This window comes from Camelus ferus, chromosome 29 (assembly GCF_009834535.1).
Source record: "Camelus ferus isolate YT-003-E chromosome 29, BCGSAC_Cfer_1.0, whole genome shotgun sequence".
NCBI lineage: Eukaryota > Metazoa > Chordata > Mammalia > Artiodactyla > Camelidae > Camelus > Camelus ferus.
The window spans coordinates 15,266,373-15,286,177 of NC_045724.1; the positions used below are offsets into that span (position 1 = coordinate 15,266,373).

The 19,805-nt window shown below is 43.5% G+C and overlaps 1 protein-coding gene across 8 annotated transcripts in view; it reads left to right on the forward strand.

Moving 5' to 3' along the window:
- SULF1 (sulfatase 1) overlaps window positions 1-19,805 on the forward strand; it is a 148,957-nt gene that overhangs the window by 94,384 nt on the left and 34,768 nt on the right. For 7 of the 8 annotated variants that reach the window (XM_032470251.1, XM_032470249.1, XM_032470254.1 and 4 more), the window contains 3 exons: window positions 6,516-6,667; window positions 9,070-9,239; window positions 19,335-19,485. In XM_032470251.1, the coding sequence (XP_032326142.1) occupies window positions 6,516-6,667; window positions 9,070-9,239; window positions 19,335-19,485 (473 nt within the window). The remainder of the gene's footprint in view (window positions 1-6,515; window positions 6,668-9,069; window positions 9,240-19,334; window positions 19,486-19,805) is intronic. The other variant, XM_032470255.1, reaches the window with a different exon arrangement.

Consider the following 19,805-nt stretch of genomic DNA (forward strand, 5'->3'; position numbering starts at 1 on the left):
GAAACAAAGTCAGATTCTGAAGCCAACCTTCTTCCCAGGGGTCTAGACACTTAGGTAATAATGGAATTTATAGTGAGTCATCCTATAAAGTAAAAGGAATTCTTTCAGGGAAATGGGATTTTTCCAAACACTTAGCTAGGAAGAGAAAACGGATGATATGCACTTAGGAAAATAAATTTTGATGTGCCTGTTAGTTAATCAGAAAAATTAAAAGCTAGAAGTCTAAACTGCCAGCGATAATGAGTTATACAATTTAAATTCATCTTTGATGGGAAAATATTGACATGCCTCAGACAATTAGGAAGTAAAGATGTCACTGTGACAATAATTATCGATCCAACCAGGGACAGAGACCCATTTGAAAATCCACAAATAAGCACATCAGGCTGACGGACATCTTAGGAAATTCAGAGAATTAGTGAGCAGTGATTAAACCAGCATCATTATTTATGAGCCGCTAAACTAGTGGGAAAAAAGCCAATATATAAAGATTTTATTGTTTTCCCAATAATGAATACATTATTTGCAGTATTTAGCTGGGACCTAAGGAAAACAATGACGGAAAGTGAACTATGTATTATACATAAATATCCACCTAGAGAAAAGCACAAAGCTGCAATCAGTTTTATGAAGAACAACTCAGAGAAGACAAATTACTAAGAGGCTTATTTTGGGAGGCGTCCAGAATACATGGATTTAAATGAACTAAATTGATCCAATATTGTATTTACCATCATATGACATGATTTTTCTTTTTCAGAACTGAGGCATATTTTTGGGGCTGGCTATAACGTAAATTTTTCTGACGTTACTCATGGAAAATATGACTCTACAGCCACTTGAGTGTTTAAGAAGGGAAACTACAGTAACGTGTCTGTTGCATTTTTATGTTTTAAGTGAAGTGAGAACAGTCTATCATAAAGAGAAGTATTCTGCCTATATGCTCAAAAATTGTTTTAGTTTAAATTTCTGTGAGGGTGTATATATATATATATATAGACATGAATGTAAAACCTGGCATTCATTTTAAGGTAAGAGTGATAATCCATGTTTGAGAGTTGACATCGAGTGTTAGTATAAAACCCTGAACCAAAGATAAACAACAAGGTCCTACTGTACAGCACAGGAAACTGTATTCAATACTTTGTAATAGCCTCTAATTGAAAAATAATATACAAAGGAATATATATATGTATGAATGAATCACTAAGCTGTACACCAGAAATTAACACAACATTGTAAACTGACTATACTTCAATAAAAAAGAAGACAAAAAGGGAAAAAAAAAAAAGAGAGAGAGATTCCGAGTTGGAAACAAGAAAATAAATATATTAAAAACAAACAAACAAACAAACAAACAAACAAAAACACCTGAACCAAGACAGAAGAGAACTGGAGTCATGACCTCACTCTGCCTTGAACTTGTTTTGAGAACGTGCCCAGGCCAGGTTTCTAACCTATGTAAGGCAGAGATAGGACCAGACTGATTCCTCAGTTCTCTTTCCTGTCCAAAATTATACTATCATTTTATTACAATCACTGTAATTACATTGATTCATTTAAAAATGGTAGTGTTCAAAGTGTAATCATAACACAGAATATATAAAACCACGTGTGGATTAAATTGTAGTCATACTAATTCTGCTTCCTACCACTGGGGTGGAAGGGCCAATATTTATTATTACCTGCAATAAAATGTTTTGCAGAGAATTCTTTTCGTAGCAAAACAAAGTAGACAAATTAATCAGTTTTCTAATTGGTCTTTTTGCATTACAAAATGTATGTTACTTACAGCAGGTGTATTTATGTATTCTCTAATACAGGATTTTTTTCATTGTAACCTTTTTTTATTGAAGTATAGTGAGTTTGCAGTGTTGTGTCACTTCCTGGTGCACAGCATAATGTTTTAGTCATACATATGCTTACATATATTCCTTTTCATATTCTTTTTCATTATAGGCTATTACAAGATTTTGAATATAGTTCCCTGTGCTCTACAGTATAAACTTGTTTATCCATCTTACATATAGTAGTTAGTGTCTGCAAATCTCAAACTCCCAATTTATGCCTTCCCACTAATATGGGATGTTTTTTAATGTCGAGTTCACTTACAGTAAGACAAACACATATTCTGATTTTTATGAATTGTGATATTATCGATTTTTGCTGAGTACACAAACATGAGGGATAGCATGCCGTAGGATGCCGTTTACTGAGCCACAGTGTGCTTGGAACTATGCCAGACATGGGTCTATGAAGAGATACGAAGTAACACCCCTGTCTTCCCTCCTAGACTTACAACCCAGTGGGAGAAACCAGACTCATGCGTCCAAGGTGACAGAAGAGTAAATCATAATTTTAACTTGGTTCAAAATTATGTACATTTTAGTTACTACCAGTGAATTCCTGCGACCCCAAATCTAAGAATTACGTGGAGTAAAAGCTCAATAAGTATGTCATTTGTTACTTTAAATGAGATACGACTTCTCTACAGCGTCAGGAATCTTTTGTAGTTTCTCTTTGCCGACCTAAAAATAAATGCCTTTGCCTCAAATGGTTCAAGGAAATTTTTCTAAGTATTATGTAACAGGTAATCCTGGACAGAAGCGGCGTGGCCTAAAGTCAACAATCACTATAATCAGGTCTTTCTGACCTTTCTCCCTGTCACCCAGCCCCCCTCCCACCTTCTTAAACAGCTGTGAAGGGAAGTGTTTAATGGCTCCCAGAGAAAAGAAGGACATGGAAGGAGGGGTGGATGGTGTGTGAGGGATATGTTCAGACAGTGGTTAGGTTGACTTGCCAATGCCAAAGGATAGAAAAACTTCAAGCCACACGTAATATAAAGGCAATATGGGCAAGAAAAGGAAATTCACCTTAGGGAGCGGGAAAGAGATCCAGTACATCTGGAGGGAAATAATTAGAAGCCCAGATAATCAACTGCAGGGCGCTACCAGGAAGCGTGATGTTGAAAGAGGCCAGGGGTGATTACAAATAAGCCCCGGCGTTAGGAAGCAACGAGAAAGGCTGAGTAACACAACGCTGACAGCGCTGGGGTGCTGCCTCATGACGCACGGGGTCCTGGTCGCTCTTGGAACCAGTGTGATGGGTGAGGGCACATCTGGAATACTCAGTACATTTTTTACACCCCATTAACACAAAGACACCGAAAACCTGGAGGGAGTTCTGAAGCAAATAACACGGACTATTAAGAGACTTGAAGGAATGGTTTATAAGGGGAGGATTAAGGGAAAGGGCAATAGCCATGGCAATGGGTAGAAAACAGTGCTAAATAATCTAAGGAGTGAAACAATGAGGGAAGGGCAGGAATGACTTGGTGTGGCTTCCCTGGGAGGAAAAAGCCCAGAGAACACAACTCAGGAAAGAAATCCGGAAACTAATTAAGCAGGAAATGTCAGCCAGTGGGGAGAGAAGTTGTTCAGACTGGGGAAGAGAAATACGTAACCTCTTAAGAAAGGTTTTCAGATGCACAAGTGCAGAACTCAAGAGCAGGATTTCCTTGCCCTGCAGAACGATACAGTGTTTCAAATCAGAAGGCAGAATTGAAAGGCTGTTGATAATGGTGATGCTAACCGTAATGTAAGCTCGCCAAGTACTGTTTTCAGCGATTTCCATATATATTATTTTAATCCTCATGACAATCCTACCAGGGTTATTATTACCATCTTCGTGGTTTCACAGAAGGGGAATTGGAGGCACAGAGAGGTTAAGTAACTCGCCTCTGGATGGATAGCTAGCCAAGAACAGAACCAGAATTTGAACTCAGGCAGGCTGGCTCCAGGTTTTATATTCCAAACCACTGTGATCCTTCACTTCTTTGAAAATAGAAAAAGAGAAAAGGGGGGGAAAAAAAACCCTGGGGATGAGGAGCTGGCCAGGGGGAGGAGCTGGGCTGGAGGTTAGGAAGTGGAAGGCTCCGGGAACCAGTCCCGTGCTGAGGTCGTGTTGGTGGGGTGTGGCCTTGGTCTGCTGCCTGTGACTCCCAAGTCGTGTGGCCTTTTGTTGAAAAAGAAACCCATCTTGTGGTGCTGTGTGAAAAGACGGTTGGTCTCTGAAGATAAAACCCCTCACTAGAAGAATTTCTACTGCTTGCGGTCAGTTCAGAGGGAAATTCTGAGTCACATCTGACATAAGACCGTCTGATATTTTGTCCCACTCCAGCCCATCTGCTGGTGGCGGGGAGGGGATCCTGGCCAAATCCTCAAGCAGTGGGTGTTTGCTAAGTGACCACTTGATTGATTCACTCATTTGCAGATACAATATATAAACATTCATCCAACAAATAAACTGAAATTGCTGTGCTTCTCAGACTTGAGTCAACTCTTCAGAGAAGCTCAGTCTGGTGAGGGGGATGCACTTCAGCAACTCGGACACTCTGCTCTCTGAAAATATTTAGACCAAATCAGCCTGTAAAAGATTAGAACTTAAAGGAAAACACAAAATTTAAAAAATCTAGAACTTGAATCCGCAGACCACTGGCGGCTCATGAATCCCAGGTCAAGATGGGGTTCAGAAGAGAAGGATTTTGTCCAGACACAAGCTATCCAACTAAATGGGATTCTGCAGACCAGGAGGGCCCATCCAAGGTTGGGAGAAGGTGAAGTGACCGGAGCTGGTCTTCAGGAAGGTGGCAGTGAGAATGGAAAGACCCTGGGTCTGGACAGGAAAGCTGGTCAGGAGACTGAGCACATGTGAGGGGTGTCGAGTCATCAGAAAGGGAGGGACGGGTTCCAGAGCGCTTACCCCAGTGGAAGCTCCAGGCCATGGTCACCGCTCAGCAAGGGGACCCAAAGGGCAGGTAAGGCAGGGAGATTGGCACACCTGGTGCCACTCTGAGAACTGAAGGCTACCTGAGGAGAGAAGTAAATTTGGAGGGGAAAATTATTCATTCCATTCTGAATGATTGCATTAAGGAGCAAGGAGAAACCTCCAGATGGAGACGCCCTACAGCCAGTTGTAGATCAGAGATGAGAGCAGGCTGAGGTATCCCACGAAGACACAGAAATGATGCGCATTGACTATGCTGGAGATTCAGAAGCGTGTGCTTTAAGAGCAGTCCCGATAAAGTGCCGGGGTTCTGGGAGCTGTTTTCATCATCTCAAGCCAGTCATCCAAGGACTGTCTTTCTTCATGTATATGAGTGGAGGCATCTGTAAAATCTGCTTAATGAAGCCGGAAAGTGGTTTTGACGTGGAAGGCATCTGGCTGGCCACAGGATGTGGCGTCTCCCTAAAACAGAAGATTGAAACCCTTTTAAAAAATCAGAAAAATTAAAACTTGCATGCACATGGGTATGCTTGTATAGTTATAGGTGTGTATAAATATATGATAAATTCACACACATGTACGTACACATATACACGTACCTACATATATGTATATAAAATAAAGTTCTCCTCGTCCTTCCTACTTGAAGGAAAGGCTATGAATTTGGCTAATGGGGTGACCAGACATTTAGGTTTACCCCAAATGGTGACTGTTCTCAGGATATAATTATAGAGACCCCAAAGAGCACCCTCTTTCTCTCTCCAAATTGTGCCAACAATTTACTGCTAACCTTCTGATGGTTATTAGGTAATTGATTGGACTTCAAGGTCTAACCCATTTTATTCCTGAAATCCCAACCTCCCTTACTTTCCCCTCCACCCCCCTCCTATGTCATCTTTGGTGGAGGACAGATTTGTAGTTTCTGTCTTTAAAAGGATCAGTAAGCTCTGTTGCCCAGTGGCCCTTCTTGGATGTGACCATGCCAAAGCTACAGATGTGAAGTCCTTCCCATGGGCTCGTCAATGAGCAGTGCAGTTTCGTGGCACGTATATGTCTATTACACACCATTCTATGAAAATTAGTCATCTGGGTTGTAACTCTACGTTGTCAGAATTTTTGATTTTCAGTAATAAACGTGCATCTGTAAAATACACATAATGCAGACACCGATGACACAAAATACGTGACATAAAAACCCCAACCCCTTCCCATCAAAACGTATTTTACTACAGTTCCTCAGCTGGGAAAATTTGTACTCTCCTGATAAGCAAACACAAAGATAAGCTTTTCAATAGTGTCTTTTTAATAATTCACAGCTCTCAAACAGTAGGTTAGAAAACTTACTTTATCACAAAGGCTGAACTTTCAGTATTCCAAATCTCACCTTGGCTACTTCTCCGATTGTTACATCAATTTAACAAAAAGATATATTCTGCTTTTATCCCAGCTGAACCACAAAAAATACATCCCGGGAAAACTCTCCCACATATCATGATCATTATGGTGATTTTACTGAACTGTGATCCATGTACTTGGGTGCGACTTTTATTTATTCAGAAGGGAAATATGTATGTTACCTTGCCAAATTTGTATGTTACCTTTGGCATCCAGTGTGACCTGGGTTAACTTTAGTTTCATTGTCCTTTTTTCAAGTCATAATTTCATATTGATGCATTTAGTTGTGATTAATCATTTCATCTGAGAAAATAATCCTGTCTTGCCCATTGCAGCCTTTTTTGGAAAATACCTCAACGAATATAATGGCAGCTACATCCCTCCTGGGTGGCGAGAGTGGCTTGGATTAATCAAGAATTCTCGTTTCTATAATTACACTGTTTGTCGCAATGGCATCAAAGAAAAGCATGGATTTGATTATGCAAAGGTAATTTTCAGGCACTTTTACACTGCATCAATTTACTTTGCGCGTAATGGGGAAAAGCCATTTTCAGCGTGTTAGCCTGTCCGCAAGATTGGCTTTCTATGTTCTCACAGTATTAGAATGAGAAATTGTAAGGTAATTTTAAACTCTGGGCAAGAAAAAGACTCTCAAAGAACACTGACTTTGAATAGTGATTTTTTTCCCCCTTCATTAGGATGAAAGGCAATCAGCCTTCGGTGAAAAGTATTATCAAGAAAATCATAGATGTCTCCACTCTGTCTTGTGATAATTTTTGGTTTTTCCTCCCTCTCAAGGACTTGTCCACGTAATCAAATGTTCATCTTGTACTGTTTTGCTTTTCAATGGGGTGAAAGTGTATTTTGTCTGTGCCTTCAGATTTAGATACAGGAGAAAGAGCAGATAAGTGCAATGATCAGAAGTTGGGAAACCGCATTCTTTGTTTTCAGGCTTGTCTGACCAGGCTTTGATATTAACAAGGGCACCTGCCCGATGGCTGCTAGAGTCTGCAGACAAAAGTCTGCAAGGCTGTCAGTCCTAGGATTTCTAAATCAGTTCGTAGAAACTGAAATCAACAAGCCCCGTGGTTCAATCCTAGGATTTCCAAATCAGCTTGTAGGAAATGAAATGGACAGGCATCTCTGACAAATGGACCCTAGATTTTTAGTCTTTTTAAAGTTCATGCAGGTTTTGTGATTGCCAGCTTAAAATAAAACTATTTCCAGATTGCGGGAGTGGCAGGGAAAGTATCTTTGAATTTTGCCCCTGTTAATTAGCCTAAAGTATATCCTCTTTCCTCTAGCCATATCCATCTCTTCCTCATTTACCTAAAAGAAGCTGAGAATCTGCTCTATCTAGCACAGATCACTATGAAAAGCCACTGGTAGGAATCAGAAAGAGGGGGACTTGATTTAATTTGGGCACATTGCTGTCTTTATGCTTGGCCTGGTTTGAGCACAAGGGACTTGGGAGGAGGATAAGGTTAAAGTCTTGTTCTTTCATACTCTTCAGAAAACAATGAATGCAAATGAATTCACAAACATCGCTAATAGGTTTCCAAAACTCATCAAAGTTGAGAGCTGGCAGGGACCTTGGAGGCAGATTTGAGCAGTGTCCTACAAAGTGCACTAATTGTCACTGCTCTCATTTTTTCATCTGTGGGGATGCTTGTCATGCTCCTGGTTCAAGCTATTAACCTTTCTTTCCCTGTTGTCCTAAGGAGAGGAAAGTAATCAAGGTTCCCTCCAAAGAGTAAATCAGTGTAACTTGCCCATTATCACAGCTGATTAAGTGTCAAAGACAACTGTGTCGAAAAGAATCCAAATCTTTTTTTAGGAAGGAAAGGAGTGAAACAGACACTCCCATGGAAGGAGGTGATAGCCTGTGGACTTGTCCCAACAATGACATGTGACACAGATTGCGTTCCTCGGGTGCTGCTTTTGCAGCTGTGCGGGTCTTTGAATAGACATGTGATTAGTCATGCCTAGAAGCCTCTGACTTTTGCTTATTGCTGGGGTGCTTTCTGAATAAACTCTAGACGGGAGCTCCAGGCCAGTGATACACACTTCCAGGAAGCAGGTGTTTTAATTTAAGTTTTCATCTTTTCTTTCTTTTTTATTCCATTTCTTCCCTCCCCATTAGAGTCTTGCATCAGCCCCTCGGACTGCAGGTTAAGTCATTTTGTTAGCAAGTCAGGCTTTAATCCCAGCAGCTGGATCATTTTAGCTGTGCAATTAACAGAGCATCATCTGCAGGAAATCAACTGCTCCCCATATTCAGCGTTTCAAATAAATTAACTGATAAAATGTGCCCGCTTTTCACTGTGCACCCAGATTTTGACCACCACTTTCATTAGTAATCCTCACAGGTGACTTTTTAATTTAAAGAAAAGCTCTTTCCTTTTGTTTGCACATTTATGCATGTGTGTGTGTGTGCTTATGTATTCTGCAACTGTGAATTTGTAGTGGGCGTGGGTGTTTCCTGCCCTTGAAGTAATTAAATTTTTTGGTCAACGAATTACATCAGCAAAACCTGAGAATGAAATATGTATCCGGTGTTTCATGTACTCCAGCATTTGTATTGCCAGATCTGATCATTATCTTGGGTAAATAGGACTGGATTTTTTTTTTCCTAATTGCTAAGTTGTACATTACTTTAAAAAAAAAAAAAAGTGCATGTTACCAAGCTAGCAACCCTGGAAAGTTACTGGCCAGTGATTTTCGGATTACAGAAGAGGCTTTGCTGCTTTGGAAAGTGCAGTTTCCCTTCCTCCTTAAGATCTTACCTCCCCATTCAGTGAGTTGCTTCTGAGGGAAAGCAGTATTCAGATATGATCTGATGAATGTCACCTTTTGTAATTTTTGTTTTGTGTCAAATGTATGTTTCAGGACTACTTCACAGACTTAATCACTAACGAGAGCATTAATTACTTCAAAATGTCTAAGAGAATGTATCCCCATAGGCCCGTGATGATGGTGATCAGCCACGCGGCGCCCCACGGCCCCGAGGACTCAGCCCCACAGTTTTCAAAACTGTACCCCAATGCTTCCCAACACATGTGAGTAACACCTCAGCTCTGGGACCTGCTGAACGTGGCCCCTTCCTGTGCTGTGCACCTCGCTCCTCCTTTTCACCCTTTCCTTTCCCCCTGCATCTCCACGAGGCAGGAACACCGGCTTCTGCCCGGAGACTGTAGAACCAAGGGCTTTGTGTAGGTGGTCTGATTAGGAATCACATTTCTATCATTTGTAGGCGGCTAAATGAAAAGAGAAGCACACTGGGGAGTGGGGGTGATTTTTATCAAGGGTTTCCTTCTGTTGTCTTAAGTAATATGCATGAACATGATCTAATAATAATAATGGTCAAATGGTATGGTTTTGATAGCAGCAGAGTGGCGACCCTGGTCTGGTTTTAGAAACGTGGGTTAATTTCCAGGGCACGCGCTGCCGCAGATGTGCAATTGGAGTTGCTGCAGAAGGCAGCTGGGGAGGGCTGGCCTGAGAGGCCTTTGCAGGTCACGGCTTTAAAATAACCTGATGTTTCTTTTTGAGAGGCAGGAGCCTGGGGGAGGAAGGGGTGGGGAGGCACAGAGGAGAGGGCTCATGGCACATGGGGGCGAGACAGGGCAGAGCGCTATTTTACCCCAGTCACTCTCACTAGCCTAGGGTGGAAAGGTCTGGATCTTAGGCAGCAAAGGACGTGCTTTTGTTTTGTACTCCATCGTCACACTTTCTTCCCCACTGCAGTAATACACAGTCTTCCACACAGAGCAGCTGGCTGTGTCCGCTGAAAATTTGACCGGCGGAGGAGTAGGGAACAGGGAATTGATGTGTTTCCTTCATCACTAAACCTGCACAATTCATTCTTAGTCTGTGCTTAAACATCATCCTTTTCATCCACACTGATTTTCTAGCTATGATCCCAGAGAGAAAAAAATTTGAAAGACTAAATACACTTCCTTATGAAAAGAGATAAGTAACTAGTTGCTGGCTACATATCCCTGGAAAACTCCCTCTATACTTATTTCTTATCTTATTATAAGTAATAAACTGATGGCTCCTGGTCACTGGTGTTTAGATCCTCTCTATCCTATCAAGTGACTGAGAAAGAACGAAGGACAGGAACTAACAATACTTAAGAAGCCAGGATGGAGCATGCCTGGGAATTTGGGGGATGGGTGTGTTTTAATGCATAAAATACTGTCAACAAATAAAGGAGGTTGCCCCAGCACCTGGGAGTATGGCCTAGATGAGCCATTGTGTTTTGGAACCAACCCCATGCATGGGTATACAAGCCTCTGAAAATCAACTTGAGTGTAACCGTGCAGCTGAATTCCTGAATGAAGCCCATGAGTGGCCAGTGGCTCTCCACTACAGATCCCTGACACGTTTAGTGACCAGCTGGTTCAGTGTGAGAAAAAAGTCTTTGCAGTCTTCTTCTGTACCCTAGGACCCACCTTTCTTTTTTCTTTTGAGTCAGAAATCACCTCATGTATCTTCCCTTGTTGCATTAGCAGAATCCCAGCCTAAGGTGACTTTCTACAACCGTAAACCTCACCAGTGTTTTCCTGAGTTTGAGGAGTAGAGATTGACAAAATGAGGGGTTTTATGACTTGTTAGAAGTCAGCCTGCCTTTGAAGCTTCAGGACAAGGTCCTGAGCCTCCAGGAAAATATGCCATTAAGAGGTTCTGACACCTCAGCGGCATGCACAGACAGCAACGCCAGGTGAGGGGGATCTGTAGAGTTCTTAGGGCCTCAGTGATAGCTTAAAAAAAAAAAGCATCTCTGATTCCAGCAATTAAAAATTCTGTTTAGTTCCATAAATATTGGTGAGTATGACCTGTGACATTATACAGCACAGCAGGGATGTAGGCATGAGGAAGACAATTGCTAGCCCTGAAGAAGCAATGACCTAGGACAGAGGTTGGCACATGGGGGCCAATCCTGGCTTGCCACCAGTTTTTATCAATAAAGTTTTATAGAAACACAGTCACGTGCATTCATTTAGGTATTGTCTGTGGCTGCTGTCGCAATACAGCTGCGCAGCTGGGCAGTTGTGGCCGAGACCTCAAGGCCTGCCGTGTCTGAACCATTTACCGTGTAACCCTTTACAGAATAAGTTTGTCCTGGGCCCCTGCTCTGGGCGGGGAGACAGGCAGTTGTCCAGACAGCCTCGTCAGCAGTGGGCCCAGAAGTAGGGATCAGGGCTGGGACGCCAGGGGCCATGGGAGTCTGGAGGAAGAAGCAGGCACGTCTTTTGGAGGAACCAGCAAAACTTCAGAATCCAGGAGGCATTCAAAGTGAGTCTCAAAGGACAGGCAGAATTTCTGCAGGTGACCCTCAGAATTTGCAGTGATGATTTCAGGAATAGACTGTGGCGTGGAAAAGTGCTCACCATGTAAGTGACGCCATCTGTCTTGTGACCTGGGAAGTGGGGAGAGCGATGAGGGATAAAGCTAGAAGGAGCAACTCAGAATATTGAGGATTTGCGTGAATTTGTACATAACCATAAGCGGAGAGTCACTGGGGGGGCACTTAGTAAAGGCAGAGTGACATCCCACGTGACTCGGTCATTTTCACATGCCGTCGTTGGCGTCACTCCTTTCTGGTTCAGATGAACCACCCGCGTGCCTTCCTAGCGAGTCCGTAAAGCGGAATCTGCACGCGGCAGTGGAAAGTGCTCAGGGCTCGGGGGCGAGCAAGTGTTGGGTTCCTAGCTCAGCTGTCCTCCCTGAGCTCGCGGGCAGTTTCTTTAACCTCTCAGAACCTCCACTGTCTTGCCTGTAAAATGGGGGTAACACCAGCACCTGGACATGGTGTCATGAATAACAGTTATGAGCGGCCCCACCTCGGGCCAGGACACAGAAGCCACTGCCTAGATGATAATTTTCATTGATCCTTTCAATTAAGACGAACCCTGTATGACTGTTCTTTCTGGATTTGCTCTTTGTTGACCTCCAAAACTTGCCATTTCATTTGGTTCAACTTAACATGCAGGGGAAGCAGCTAGAGAAAGGACGAGTTGATACTTGTCTGTCGTGAGTTGACAAGGCTCTTGACGAGCTAAGACCCGCGTTGTGACGAGGCCCGCACACCTGGCTATTCAAAAACACAGACAAGAGCGGCACCCACCCGGGCAGGGTTATCTTTTCCAGGTGCAGAATGTGCTACGGGCAAGCGCCGGTCTGCAGAACACCCTTAGCCACAGAAAATGAACATTCCCGCAGTGGGCTGAGCGATTCAGCTTCTGTCCGTGGCTAAGCCCAGGGCTTGGGTGCACCTAGAATGAGGAGACCTGCTGTGTCTCCCGCGACCTTAGAAGCCTTGAATTCTGGGCATCTTTGCTGCAAAGGGCCAGACAGAGACCATGTGCATCTCTTGTCATTAGGAGGGCCTTCCCAGGTTCACAGTTCAGTCCACAGACAAAAGGAGTGGGACAAACTGAAGGCAAGCTTTGCACTGTGGTGCTCAGGGCTCCTGAATGGCTGGCTGCCCGAGCAGGAGCATTAGGGAGGCACTCAAGCAAAGGGATGTGAGCAGTTAAGTACTTTGCAGAGATGTTTGGCAGGCCGTGTGGAAACACAGCAAGAAGCTGTAGACTCTCCCCTGGCCGGGGGATGCAACGCTTTCCTTGAGGTCACCTTCCTTGGTGGTCAAGCATTATCCGGATGCCTTTCATCCACCTGGGGTTAGAGGGGTCTGACCCGCTCAGCCTGGAGCCAGTGGATCATGTTTCCACAGTGTTTGCCATTCCCGACAAAGGAAGGAAGCCGGTCCAGTACCGGCTTGTTGGCTTTACAAACTGAGGCTAGAGGTTACGCCAACCAGCGAAGGATGAGAATGGATTACCAACCACTCGGGAGGGGCGGGAGGCAAAGTGGCTCAGCCACTCATGGCTTCTGAGAAATCGAAGGGGCCTCCTTCATGACAACACAGATCATCATCCTTGTCACAGAGCCCTTCCCTCTGGCAGGGACCCTACTGCACTTCCCAGTAAATCATCTCCCTGGGGTCCTCATTGTAACGCTAGATCCTCATCCTTGCTGGGCATCACTTCTCCCTGCTGGCCTGGGTGAAGTGAGAATGTACACCTGTGAGCAAAACACACACACACACACACACACACACACACACACACACACACAGGTTTAAGGGAAATCTAAAATCTCAATAAAACAATCCACATCTGCTAACTCGCAGGCATTGTTCTGAAAGTGGAGTCTTGAGATAAGCATAGCCCGTCAAAGGGAAACCTCAGTGCAAGCCTCAGAACAAAGTTTTGGAAACACCTTTGTTACCTAAAGTTGGAAAGAAATTTCTTGCCTTAAAAGGAATTTGCCCATTCTCACTTCATTGCTTCCACAAATGCATAAAAGGAAATGCTTTCAGAGATGAGAGGATTTTAAATTCTTCATAAACATCTCTGACTTGGGCAGAATTAATCGCTCCCTTTCCTGCGTTTCCACGTTGTTCTTCTGTCTGTCATTTACTGCACAGCCCATTGCACCGGATGTTTGCCCAGATCTCTGAAGTCAAAATGCACAACTCTAGGGGGCAGTGTTCACACTGAAGACCACGTCAGTGGTGCCCTGCTGGTATGCAAAGTGGCACTTTCCTGAAGGCAGGACGCGGTGTTGCATCCTTACCTCCTTGTGTTTGGTGAGCACGGCTCCCACGGCCTTGGTCCTACAGTCCATTTTTGTTCAGCAAATGAATAAATATGTTCCTCCACCAACTGGGTGACATTAAAACCTCTTTTAAAATAGTATGAAAATAGTTGAACAATCGATTTTATGAATTAAAAGGGCACCTCAAGATAGTATAATTCCATAAATTTTTAGATTAAAAAATGAATATCCAAAGTTTATGTAAAAAAAAAAAAGGCCCAGTGGCTTTGCCCAGGTCACCTAAGTATATAGTCCTGGACCCAGGTGATCCTCCAGCCACCCCAGTACTGCTCAGTACCCATCACAGTCACAATTAACATTGCATGTCTTCCCTGTGAATGTATTTGCACAATTCTCACTGGCGTTTGCAGCATCATTGGAAGACTCTTTAAATTAGTTTTCTGATACACTTTTTTATTTTTAAGTGTTACGATAAACCTATAGTCAAGAGCATTTGGTACTATCCTGAATGTGTTCAAATGAACTCGGGGGTGTGGGGGTGGGGAATAGCTCCACAAAGTCAATTAAATTAAATAAGTTTAATTTTAGTGAAAGCTGAGATGGTGTGGCTTGGGAGATTAAGTATAGAATTTCCAATTTAATGCTTTGAGCGTGTGTGTCTTAAATCTGTACAACTAGCTTATTCTGGGAGTTGAGATCTGTTTCTCAGTGAGTGATGGTCCTGCTACCAATAAGGGTCTTAGGAGTTAGGGGTTTGGGGGAGGGCACAGCTCAGTGGTGGAGTATGTGCTTAGTTTATACAAGGTCCTGGGTTCAATCCCCAGTACCTCCATTACAAAATAAGTAATTACCTACCCCCCACCCCATGTAATAAAGTTTAAAAAAAGAAGTTTTTTCAAAAAACAAAAAAAGAGGGGTTTTGTTGCTGTATGAGACTAAATAACAAATGAAGAAAACACATGTTCAAATATATAAAAAGCTTGAAATACACTTATTTTCTCCAAGGTGACAGCAGAGGCCACCAGCGGTAAAAATGAACTGCTAAGTTCCTTGCATTTCCCCAAGTATGGATTTAATATACAACACATGCATTTCTTGAAACTTTTTCTGTGCTAGTAAGAATTATTCTCCTAAAAGATCCACCCATCAAAATGCAAGGTGACATGCTTGATTTTCAGAATTCTTGTTCCCGTTCTGTCAGTAAGCAATACTAGCAAGAAGGCCAAAGCCTAGGGTGAGTTCGCATCAAGGCCAAGGTGGCCCTTGTGGCTGCAGAGGTCTGAGGGGTCAGAGAGATGCCGTGCTGAGCCATAAATCTAAGCAAACAATGACTAGAGAAGAGCTACCTGCAGGGAGGCCCTGCCGGGGCAAGTGCAGGTTTTCAAGTCTTGGAATAATCTGTTGAGGGTCAAGGTGTGTTCCTGAGAGGGTAAGGTCTGGTGTGCGCGGTTCTGGGCAAAACACGGATCTGAACAGACAACAGAAAGTCTTACCAGGCCAGGCACGTGTGACTGGAACTCTGACACGGATTTTGGGTTTTTGAGGTTTTTGGTTTTGTTTCTAAGAAAGCAACAGAAACTCAAAAATGACAATTTGGTCCTTTGTTCTCTCCATTTGAAAGCAAAGAGCCAGCGTTGTTTACCTTTTTGCTGATGCCTCCGGTGTGCCTGGAAGGGTCAGACTTGATCCTGGATTTGCAACAAATGTAGCCCCTCGGCAGCTGGTGGGGGGCATCTGAGTGGGAAGCAGAAGCCGCTAATATTTTAAATCAGGAGGAAGGCTAAGCCTTCCAGGACTTTATTTTCAGAGAAAGAAATGTATGTATCTGTTCTCCTCCTGCTGACTGGGATTTTGAGGTGCTTGTTGGGGACGGTGGTCCAGGGTGACATCATGGAAGGAGCAGGGGTGCAGCACCTTTTCTGAGCCCCCTGTGTGCACTTTACCTTCTCACTTGTAAAGCGGGGAGGAGGCGCCCTGCCTGCTCCTCGGGGCTGCGCAGCCAGCACATGGGAGCTCCCTGGCCACCCGTCGGTGCAGGTGTGATGTGGTCCCAGCATTTGTCCTCTGGAGTCACTAGAATCCCTTTGGGGCCTCACAAGAACTCTTTGAAGTTGTTGTTCCCATTATGGAGACGAGGAAACAGAGGCTGAGAAGCAAACAAGTGGCTCCAGATCACACAGCCCAGTAAGGAGGCTAGGATGACAATGCAGGTCTGATTCTGAAACATTCTAGAACAATCGGATATGCAGTTTTGCACAGTTTCCTAAACAGCTACCTGCTTCTTTGTGGCTCGTGTTCCAGCTGACAGCTCTGAGTCCTGTTTGAATCATTGTAAGTCAATTCTGAGTTAGGGAAGCAAGCTTTAATTATCGCTGGGGGACAGAAGGCTGCATCTTCCAGGAATTTGGCAGAGCCCAGCAGGAGGCAACTACAGGTCTTCAGCAAAAGATCACTTTTCAACAAGGTTGTCAATCCCAGCGACCCCCAACCTTCCACCTGCAGGTCCCTGAACAGCTGCTGTTCTGGGGGCCGCAGTGGCAGCCTGTCTTCCTTTAAAAGGCAAGTGCTCCCCCCCTCCTCACCCCCTGCTGAGATCCCACCTGGGGTTTCATCCCCAGAGCTGGGAGGTCATCTCCTACATCTAGAAATTAAGAAAAAAAAAAAGGGGGGGTGGGGAAAGGACAGCTTTGACAACAGACACGAGCTCTCCCTTTTAATATAAGCCAGATTTAACAGATGTCATTCTGTAAAGCCGGGAGTCCAATTTGAGGCTCGTAACTCACAGCATCCTTCCAAACTCTTCCTTGAAGCGAGGGGCAGCCCCGCCGAGCACTTCAAGGTAACTGGTGGAAGAGGTGATTTGCCCACTGTGAGCCTGTGTCTTGATTCCCTGTTGTCATTTTTATTTGTGTTGAGATTTTTGTGGTTTAAAAAGTCAACTAGATTTATTTTAAAATTAAGGCAAACCAACATCAAAGGCAGTAAGAAGAGGCTGGTTAGGTACCTTTTAATAGCCGTGTTCTTTTTCAGGGCACGTATCCGTAAATGGTGAGGGACCTTTCGTGACCAACTGGCTATATTTCTCCGACCTCAGACTCCCCCCATGGGTGAAAATCCATTTCTGCTGGGATTTAGAAGCCCCCTCCTCCACCTCCTCCTCAGCCTCTTAATCTAATCCTGTTTGTAACGCGACATGCTGCGTGAAGAATGAGAAACACAGGCTTAAATCCTTTGCTGCCACCCAAGCTCCTGAGATACAAGCGTCTGATCTGGACCGTGGTTCACTTTTAGATACAAAGAAAGCTTTCAGGCCAAAAATGAGACCATTTGGTTCAGGAGTCGTTTACTTGGTAAGCAGAAGAAAGTTAATGTTGGAAGTTTCTCTGAAAAAGAATGGCAGGTGACACCTGAAAGTTTGTTAGTTAGTTAATGCCACAGGATTTTTTTCAAGCCAGATCCTTATATAGAATATATTTGTTTATTGGCTCATGTAGGCAACACAGGTGCCTCCCCTGTTCTGGGCACTTTAAAGTGACAGATAAGGAAGGCAGGCAGGCAGACAGGAAAGAAGGAGATATGGATATATAGAGATAGAGTTGTTGTTTCTCAAGACAGCTTTTTATGAGAGGTTCTTCTTACCCCACTTACAGGTGAGCAAATTGGACTACGCATGCTTTTCCCACTAGACAAATCTGTCTCTTTAAAGGGGACTTGCACTTCTGAGCATATCTTGTACACTTTCAGGGACAGTGTCTCCTGTGCTCAGTGCTACACTGGCATCTGTGCTGTGGTACTTCTGCTAGTTAATCAGCATCCATACAGATCATCAGGGTAACTCTTGGCACCCAGATGGCCAATATGAAGCAGCATTTTCCCACTATCAGAAGGGAAGTTCTGCACATCCACTGGCAGAAGAAAATGTGTGGTAATAGGTGGCATTTATACAGCCCTGTGTTCATGGGAACACCCCTGTGTACAGTCATGCATCTCAAAGACCCCAGGTTTCCCCCATGGGAAATTCACCCCACAGTGGGACCAGAGGAACACGTGGTCACGGCTCCTGGACTCACCAGGCTCACAGCGACTGATGGTTTCTCTAGTTTCTTGGTGTAAATGATGCCACGGGGTCGCCCTCAGTCATCCTTATCCACAGTCTCTCACTGATAGAATCCTCCCCAGAGCAGAGACTGGCAACCAAATTTCTCAGTCAACAGTGCCTGATGCTTGTTCCGTGAGACGGGCTGTTTGCCACGTTGTGGTTCCTAGGAAGAGCAGTCTCAGATGCAGGAACCCCTCGCTTTACTGCCCTTTCATTGTGTTAAAGCAAGTGGACTTGGAACCAAGTCCTGGTTCTACCACCTGCTAACTTTGTTAATCTGAGCAAGTTATTTAACTTCACTAAGCCTCAGTTTTCTCAGCTGTAAGATGGGAATGATAAATCGATTTCCCAGAAGAACTGAGAGAAGTAAATGAGTAGATTTGTGGAAAACACTTAGCATGACACAAAATGATACCTGACATATGGTGACTACTTGCTCGAGTTTTTTAATACTAAACAACTTCCATATGCTTACCGGCTAAGAAGGTGGTTCAGGTACATTACAGTCTGGTGGAGAGGTCAAATGAAAAACAAGCAGTGTCAGAGTGAGAACTGTTCTGGCATAGGCCTGTCCTTTGGGAGTATGATCTGGCAGCATCTAATGGTCAAGGGAGTTGGGTAAGACTTCAAAGAGAAGGTGACACATTTTGTGGGTCCCCAAAGGAGAGTGTGGACACCACCTGGATCCCTGCAGTAGAATATGGGCTTGAGCCACCTGTCCTACAATAGCACTCACCTCCCTGGAGTTAACAGAAATGATGGCCTGCACTTATATTGATCTGTCTGTAATGAATAGCTTTATTGGTAAGCATGTGTCTTGTGCAGAAGTAGACTTGGTTATAATGCCAGCAAATCCAGTTTTATTACTGGTATCTATATGCAAAGTTAGGGATGTGAAAAAGTCATAGAAGCTAGATACATAAGTAATCAATAAAATACCCTAGTAAACTCAAGAGGAAAAAATGTGTTGAAATTCTGATTCGTCATTATTCCACATAACATATTTGTGATTATATTTAATAGCCTAATTAGCAATAAAATTTTATGAGTTAACATCGCTGTGGGAACATTCCCTTCTACATTACTGAGTTTTATCTGTACATCTGTAACATTACCACAATCAGCTTGATGTGTTTTTACACACTTTACTCAGTGAACCTAAATGAATTTGCACTAATTAGATTTTTAGCTGCCAGTCTTGGTTTCCTAAGTTTGAATCCATATACCTTCAGAGGACTTGTGCTGTTTGAGGTGGTGACAACTTCAGATCTCTTCATAAACACAGAAAGATGTGTGGGAGAAAAAAATTCTTTAGCAATGTCTGCATTATCTTTCCTAAATGGTTATTTCACAGGCTTTAACTCGAGCTATTTCTCTAAATGACTAAACAACATATATAGTAAGACTCCTTTCTGGATATTTTCAGAACTCCTAGTTATAACTATGCACCAAATATGGATAAACACTGGATTATGCAGTACACGGGACCCATGCTGCCCATCCACATGGAATTTACAAATGTTCTGCATCGCAAACGGCTTCAGACTTTGATGTCAGTGGATGATTCTGTGGAAAGGGTAAGCATGTGAACTTGCCTCAGTGATAGGTCTTGGTCCAGCTCACCTTGTATAGACCCATCCTGGCCAATCCTATTTCCTGTTGTTGTTGTTTTCTTCATTTTAAGAGAGAGAGAATGTGTGTGTGTTCAGTGAATTTGTCATCCCTCCCTTATCTTGTCCACTACCTTTCCTAGTACCTCTCCAGGCTTGATTCTTGTGGAGCCAATAGCAAGGAGGAAATAAGAATCAAGATATCATTAATTAAGGGCCATAGCCACAAATACCATCAGGAGTTAAACAAATAATGTAAATAACTAAAATAGATCCAGCATAAGGCA